The sequence below is a fragment of the Oncorhynchus keta genome, chromosome 22 (assembly GCF_023373465.1).
Source record: "Oncorhynchus keta strain PuntledgeMale-10-30-2019 chromosome 22, Oket_V2, whole genome shotgun sequence".
NCBI lineage: Eukaryota > Metazoa > Chordata > Actinopteri > Salmoniformes > Salmonidae > Oncorhynchus > Oncorhynchus keta.
Genome location: NC_068442.1, coordinates 41,122,730 through 41,130,668, shown reverse-complemented (window position 1 = coordinate 41,130,668; position 7,939 = coordinate 41,122,730). Strand labels below are relative to the sequence as shown.

General features: G+C 45.2%; 1 protein-coding gene across 1 annotated transcript; it reads right to left on the bottom strand.

The window, feature by feature from the left end:
- Positions 1 to 362: 362 nt before the first annotated feature.
- Positions 363 to 7,035, bottom strand: LOC118401505 (zinc finger and BTB domain-containing protein 37-like). The gene is made up of 4 exons (XM_035799072.2): positions 6,487 to 7,035; positions 5,343 to 6,328; positions 4,844 to 4,943; positions 363 to 2,631 (listed from the first exon to the last, which is right to left on the bottom strand). The coding sequence occupies exons 2-4, from the start codon at positions 6,302 to 6,304 to the stop codon at positions 2,128 to 2,130; spliced, it is 1,566 nt and encodes a 521-aa protein (XP_035654965.1). The 5' UTR covers positions 6,305 to 6,328; positions 6,487 to 7,035; the 3' UTR covers positions 363 to 2,127.
- Positions 7,036 to 7,939: the final 904 nt, after the last annotated feature.

Here is a 7,939-nt window from a genome sequence, read left to right as displayed (position 1 = left end):
CAGCTGCAGAGTCTTTCTCTTGGGTGGTTCAGCTGCTGCAGAGTCTTTCTCTTGGGTGGTTCAGCTGCAGTCTTTCTCTTGGGTGGTTCAGCTGCAGAGTCATTCTCTTGGGTGGTACTACAGAACAGCTGCAGTCTTTCTCTTGGGTGGTACTACAGTTCAGCTGCATTCTTTCTCTTGGGTGGTACTACAGTTCAGCTGCAGAGTCGTTCTCTTGGGTGGTACTACAGAACAGCTGCAGAGTCTTTCTCTTGGGTGGTACTACAGAACAGCTGCATTCTTTCTCTTGGATGGTACTACAGAACAGCTGCAGAGTCTCTCTCTTGGGTGGTACTACAGAACAGATGCAGAGTCTCTCTCTTGGGTGGTACTACAGTTCAGCTGCATTCTTTCTCTTGTGGTACTACAGTTCAGCTGCATTCTTTCTCTTGGGTGGTACTACAGTTCAGCTGCAGTCTTTCTCTTGGGTGGTACTACAGAACAGCTGCAGAGTCTTTCTCTTGGGTGGTACTACAGAACAGCTGCAGAGTCTTTCTCTTGGGTGGTACTACAGAACAGCTGCAGAGTCTCATCTCTCCTCCTTCGGACACCCCCAATAGCGATGAGTGTCCTCCATTACAATCTTGTCTCTACATCCTCCAGATACATTGTCAGAGCTTGATAAAAATGTTCAGATGCGCTTATGCAAAAAAAACTGTCACTTGTAAAAATAAGAAAAAGGTAGTTAACCACAACATAGAAAAATGAGAACATACTGTAAATTCAACTGAGTGCATCGACCAATCTGCTTGGAGCAGAGCTGTATTGCGTAGTGATGTGTGAGAGGTAACAGAGTTTTATTGTAGCTTATCTGAGGTAAAAAAAATGTTTAAAAAACAGAGTTTCCTGTGTTCCTGTATAGAAGTATGCATTCAGCAGCTGGTTAAAAATGTGGAGGTATGGTTCAAATACATATGGATTAACAAGTCCTCTTTAAAAGGCCTCTTACCTTTGCCAATATCTTAATACATTGTAAAAGTGTTGCACTGATTAAATAATGGTATACTTCTGAATGCATTTAGCCGTGTTAAGACACATGACATAAAATCATCATAAGACTGACATCAGTGTTATTTTCAGAATTGTACTCAATTACTCTACCAAATTAACTGGTTTTGTTCACTGGGCCATCCATATCTACTATTCATGTGGAATTGCATTTTTAAGCCATTCTGGCACGTGGGCAATTCCACCATAACAGTGATGCTGAGACTCTCTCTGTAAACAAACCATACAACTATGTACAAGGACTACTTAATAAATTACACAGAACATTTGACAAAAATACATTTACTTGAGCAGATGCAAAGTCTGGTAACAGAATGACAGTTTGTGCTGTTGGTGTTGTCATTCTGTTACCAAACTTTGCCTCTGCACTGTCAAAGTAAATGTTTTTGTTACCTCAAGTAAATGTGTTTTTGTAAAATTGGAAATTGTTCAAAGTAGTCCTTGTGTAAAAAAATGTGTATGGTTTGTTCAACTTTGCAACCATTGCTTTTTGTTTGACATACATTTTTATGTGAAAACCATGAGTAACCGAGGAATTGCCCATTTAATGTATGAAAGAGGAGTCTGATTATCACTGACCCCCATCTGTTCAAGATTGTCTCAAGACAAAAGGCAAGAATTGAAATTGTATGTAGTTATTATACAAAATAATAAAACTAACATAAGAAAAGTCAAATAAAAACCACTGCATTCAGTGTTGTGAGGTTATTGGGAGTGTGTGGCATTTCTTCATGTGTTGGCTTAATCTGTTCATGTTTGTATTGTGAAGGTAGATATGGTTTAAAGCGGAAATATCATTTATAAATAACGACATATTACGAAGTGCCATATCAAACTACTCTGTTGCTTCGTTCTCCTGTCCCTGCAGTTTAGTCGAAGGAATTAAAAATAAAAAACAATGCTTATAAAAATCCCACCCTGGATGGACTTGACCTTCTGACCTCCCCCTTATCATCATTTCCTTTGAAGCAACTTCAACATACATTGTCTTTCCTCCACTGGCAGGAGAGTACAAACCATTAACCTAACCTATACCCTGTCCTCCTATACCCCAACCATCTCCCTCCCTGGTCCACTGGGTCAATCAGGCCCAGTGGTGGAGACAGAGGCCTGGACACCCTCTCTGAAAGAGGCCCCACCTCCACCCACATCTGGCTCCTCCTGGCTGGGCGACGCCTCCTCGTTCTGCCCCCCCCTGGAGGAGACAGTGGTGGTCTCTGGGGAGGCGCTGTGGGCCACCTCTTGAGGGCCGCAGCCCGGGTGGTTCTTGCGGAAGTGCTGGTTGAGGATGGCCTGGAAGGGGAAGCTCTTCCCGCAGACGTGGCAATGGAAGGGCTTGTTTCCTGTGTGCTTGCGGATGTGGTACTCGAGCTGGTCCTTGCGGGTGTATTTCTTGCCGCAGATGCGGCACACAAAAGGTGTGATGCCCATGTGCAGCCTCATGTGGCGGTCCAGGCTGCCCTTCTGGTTGAAGGACTTGCAGCAGTAGATGCAGGTGAGTCGAGGGTTGTAGTGGCACCAGCGGTCAGCCACCTGTTCACGCAGGTACTCCTCGTAGCCGCCCAACACAGCCTGCTCCTCCCCCTGAAAGACAAACAAGAGGTACGTCTCAAGACTGTCAACATTCAATGTAACACTAGATTACACTGTACAAAACATTAGGAACACCTGCTGTTTCCATGACATAGACAGACCAGGTGAAAACTATGATCCCTTATTGATGTCACCTGTTAAATCCACTTAAAGATGGATGTTTAAGAATTGAGGCTGTTCTGCGGGCAAAAAGTGGTACAACTCAATTTTAGGAAGGCATTCCTAATGTTTTGTACACTCAGTATGTATAATTGCTACAGTGGCTTGAGAAAGTATTCACCCCCCTATTTTGTTGCCTTACAAGCTGGAATTAAAATGGACTTTTGGGGAGTTTGTATCATTTGATTTACACAACATGCCTACCACTTTGATGATGCAAAATATTTATTTTTGAGCGTGCATAACTGTCCACCCCAAATTAATACTTTGTAGAGCCACCTTTTGCAGCAATTACAGCTGCAAGTCTCTTGGGATATGTCTCTATAAGCTTGGCACATCTAGCCACTGGGATTTTTGCCCATTCTTCAAGACAAAACTGCTCCAGCTCCTTCAAGTTGGATGGGTTCCACGGGTGTACAGCAATCTTTAAGTCATACCACAGATTCTCAATTGGATTGAGGTCTGGGATTTGACTAGGCCATTCAAAGACATTTAAATGTGTCCCCTTTAACCATTCGAGTGTTGCTTTAGCAGTATGCTTAGGGTCATTGACCTGCTGGAAGGTGAACCTCCGTCCCAATCTCAAATCTCTGGAAGACAAACAGGGTTCCCTCAAGAATTTCCCTGTATTTAGCGCCATCCATCATTCCTTCAATTCTGACCAGTTTACCAGTCCCTGCCAATGAAAAACAACCTCACAGCATGATGCTGCCACCACCATGCTTCACTGTGGGTATGGAGTTCTCGGTGTGATGAGAGGTGCTGGGTTTGTGCCAGACATAGCGTTTTCCTTGATGGACAAAAAGCTAAATTTTAGTCTCATCTGACCAGAGTACCTTCTTCCATATGTTTGGGGAGTCTCCCACATGCCTTTTGGCGAACACCAAACGTGTTTGCTTATTTTTTCTTTAAGCAATGGCTTTTTTCTGGCCTCTCTTTTGTAAAGCCCAGCTCTGTGGAGTGTACGGCTTAAAGTTGTCCTATGGACAGAAACTCCAATCTCCGCTGTGGAGTTTTGCAGCTCCTTCAGGGTTATCTTTGGTCTCTTTGTTGCATAACTGATTAATGCCCTCCTTGCCTGGTCCGTGAGTTCTGATGGGCAGCCCTCTCTTGGCAGGTTTGTTGTGGTGCCATAGTTTTTAATGGTGCTAAGTGAGATGTTCAAAGTTTCTGATATGTTTTATAACCTAACCCTGATCTGTACTTCTCCACAACTTTGTCCCTGACCTGTTTGGAGAGCTCCTTGGGCTTCATGGTGCCGCTTACTTGGTGGTGCCCCTTGCTTAGTGGTGTTACAGACTCTGGGGCCTTTCAGAACAGGTGTATATCTACTGAGATCATGTGACACTTAAATAAAGTCCACATGTGTGCAATCTAACTAATTATGTGACTTCTGAAGATAATTGGTTGCACAGGGGGGGTGAATACATATGCACGCACCACTTTCCATTTTATTTTTCACTTCACCAATTTGGACTATATGTCCATTACATGAAATCCAAATAAAAAGCAATCTAAATTACAGGTTGTAATGCAACAAAACAGAAAAAAAAACTCCAAGGGGGATGAATACATTTGCAAGGCACTGTATTTGCAGTTGGAATTGTTGTACCACACTTCTGTCATGGGTTCCCATAATAGTTATGTCTTAATTAAGACCCTTAATTTAAGCTGATGTCATAGGTGTTGGGGAAAGTCTTCCCTTCCTGTATTATGGAGTATTTCTGAAATCTGATTAAGGACTTTCCACAGGGCCTGCATCATCATCATCACCTCTATGGTTGTACGTGTCCATGAGGAATACACACAACATGCATGATTCCCCTTAGTAGAAAACCCCTTCATCATAGAGTACGCGGCTAAGTGCTATGGTCATTGAGTATGTAACAGGCTAGTGTACCAATCCATAACCTCCCTCGAGACCTTAAAATATCATTGATTGCACCTGGACTGAAAGCTAGCTTGTATGGTTGTATGGTGGACTTTGGAAATGCAGAGTGCTGACCACCAGGGTAGGATACCAGTTGATGAGGGTGACACATACCTGCGAGTTGGGATGGCACTGGTCGTCTACTCTGCTGGGTGACTCACTCTTGGCTCTCGGTCTCTCTGCCATCACCACCACACTGCCAGTAGGACTAAACCTGACAGGACAGAGATACTGGATCCTCAAACCTCTTCAGCAGGCAAGTCCACTGAGCCATTTACCTTAGCACTCCATCTTCCATTAGCAATACATATAGGCTGCTTTTGTTTAGAATTTTCACTCAATAACCTTAAAATGTTACCCAACATGCGTTTCTGAAGGAATTTGTACTGAATTTTACTTCAGTTTAAAATGTGCATGCACACTCCCTTTTACATGGTGTAGCTCAGATGGTAGCGCATGGTTCTTGCAATGCCAAGATAGTGGATTCAATTCCCGGGACCACCCATAGGGGGACAAAATTATGCACACATGACTAAGTCACTTTGAATGAAAGCGGCTGGCAAATGGCATACATATTATATAAAGTGACTGCTTCCCTGGAACTTGTACCCACCTCTCAGTTTCACTGAAGCTGCTGGAGGGCTGAGAGCTCTTGGCCCCTGTGACAATACCCTCCTGCACCAGCGAGCTGCACACGGACGTGTCAATCATCATGGCTGCTCCCTCTTCCGCCCCGCTCCCTTCTTCCTGGGTATCAGCCCCAGTCCACTCTTCCATCCTCTCCGTCTTTATCCTCAAACCATCCACCACCCGCATTGACTCCCCCTCTTCACCGCCACTCCCCCTCTCTGACTCTGCCTCCACGTACCACTGGCCGGCCCGATTGATGCGCAGTATGGGCTCCTTCCCCAGCCTGCTGCCCACTTCCACCCCCCCAGGCAGACCCTCCGGGCCCAGCCCACTGTGCTCCACCATCTGGGGGCTCATGGACTCCCCCGCTGGGCTTCCCACCTCTCGGATATCCATGGCACTTCGGGTTCTGCTTCCTTGAGGTCCCAGAACCCTGGGGCTGCTGTGGCGCGGGCTTAGGGAGCCCCCTGATGTTCCTACCCCACCTCCTCCTCCTCCCTCCAAGCTCCCAGCCCCCCTGTGCCCCCCTCCGGCCCCCAGCTCCTCCTCCGCCAGGCTGATCTTTAGATGGATGCCCTCAAGGATCTGCGTGCAGCGGTCAATGATGTGCTGCATCTGCAGGAAGCTGGCGGCCGTCAGGTAGCTGATGATGTCGGCCAGCTGCAGGCACAGCCTCCCGGTGTAGCAGTATGAGAGGAGCTGATCAAACACCGACGGGTTGCGGATGACTGACAGGGACACAGTGCTCATCTGGCCCAGTGACATGTGGTCTCGGAAGTAAGGGGAGCTGGCAGCCAACACAACCTTGTGAGCACGGAAGCTCTGGCCCTGCACGTTCACCACTATGTCGCACAGCCGCCCCTGCATACGCAGCTGGTTCAGTTGGGACAGCACAGAGTTGCTAAAGTCAGGGACGTCCAGCTGGATGCTGCCTGCTCGCTCCATCCTGCCGTGTATGATCCCTTATCACTGTGCAGAGAAAAGGGACATGATAATGAAAAAAATATCACTTTTATATTACTTCATGTACACAAAAATAATATTGACAAGTTGGAAACTAGCAGACATATAGCTTAACTGTTTGACAACCTAACCAAGAACTTTGCTAAAGAGGACAACTTGCATACCTTTTCGGAATGCACCACCTGCACTTGTACCACGGCACTGAAATGTTACTGGCTATTATTTTCTGTACTGTGCCATAATATTAACTGCTGACTGGCTAACTTGCATAAAAGATGGCAATAATTATAGCTTGCAACGAGTTGTGCATTGTTGACAAATGGTGTGAACTGATGCTCTTGTACAGCGGTGAATCTCAAATGCTATAACCGAGCCCTGGCCCTCCTTTCGGCCACTGTAACATACTGCAGTACGGTGATGAACCGAAGTCTAAACGAAGAATACACCCCGGCGTTGCTCGTGACAGGGAGGTGGCTAGCCAGCTAGTTTAACGTCCATATAGCTAACAAAAACGGAGCAAGACAGAACACCGTGCAACGTCTGTCATAACGAACCGTCGCTAATACAACTACGGTACTGTCACATATTTGATGTCAATGTGCATTATTTTCAATTTGATCTCCTCGGTTACTCCTTTCGCTGCTCTCATTTTCCAATTTCATTTCACAGCAGACGGACCAACTTTGACTGGGGGGAAAAAAAGTAAATTTGCATTATGGGAAGTAGTGTTCTCTTCTAATGGACAAGTCGTTAGAGAACAGAAAAGACGCGGGATAAAATAACCTCGGTTCCCAGAATGCAATACCTTGAAGTCAAATAGATGTTTATGGCGCAAACGAAGGGTTAACCCAGACACGTCATAGGGGCTATAAAGCTGAAGCGTCCGTTCACAACGTTTTCTCAACACCAAATATGGTAGTGAGAGGAAGTTCAGTCACGGGTAGTGAGAGAGGATGGAACTAGGTAAAACTGGGCCGACATTCAGGTAATTTTCTCATCGATTAAACATCTGTTCCCAAAACTAAAATATTTTACGAAAACAGTGCACTAAGTTTCATAGACTTAACGCTATGTCAAAGTTTTAAGATATGCAAATACATGCTACAACAAGCCAATAGGATCTCGTGAGCTCGTGCTTGGTTTTGCCCAACTCCTTGCTTGTTCTGCACACTGCTTAATTTACTCCCACTGTAAAAGACATGGATTAATTATCTTGATGAACTAGTTATAAATATCGCTGGTTCCTTCTTTTTTTCAGCGTTTGGTAGTTTTTTAAAATGTAACCTTTATTTAATTAGGCAAGTCAGTTAAGAATAAATACTTATTTACAATGACGGCCTACCCCAGGTGTGTGTGTGTGTGTGTGTGTGTGTGTGTGTGTGTGTGTGTGTGAGAGAGAGTCAGTCAGTCAGTCAGTCAGTCAGTCAGTCAGTCAGTATCGTAATTGTTCTGGACCAGCTGCAGCTTAACCAGGTCTTTGCAGCACTAGACCATATGACGGGTCAATAATCAAGATAAGATAAAACTAGAACCTGCAGGACTTGCTTTGTGGAGTGTGGTGTCACACGGACAAACCTCACCCCATCTTTACAACCATTGAATCTATGTTTTGACCAT

What these genes read in the sequence shown, in the direction of transcription:
- LOC118401505 (XM_035799072.2), bottom strand. Translation starts at nt 6,304, where the DNA reads ATGGAGCGAGCAGGCAGCATCCAGCTGGACGTCCCTGACTTTAGCAAC. An exon ending in AGCTTCAGTGAAACTGAGAG is followed by an intron (nt 4,944 to 5,342) that starts GTGGGTACAAGT and finishes CTGTCCTGTCAG; the next exon opens with GTTTAGTCCTACTGGCAGTG. An exon ending in AGTGCCATCCCAACTCGCAG is followed by an intron (nt 2,632 to 4,843) that starts GTATGTGTCACC and finishes TTTGTCTTTCAG; the next exon opens with GGGGAGGAGCAGGCTGTGTT.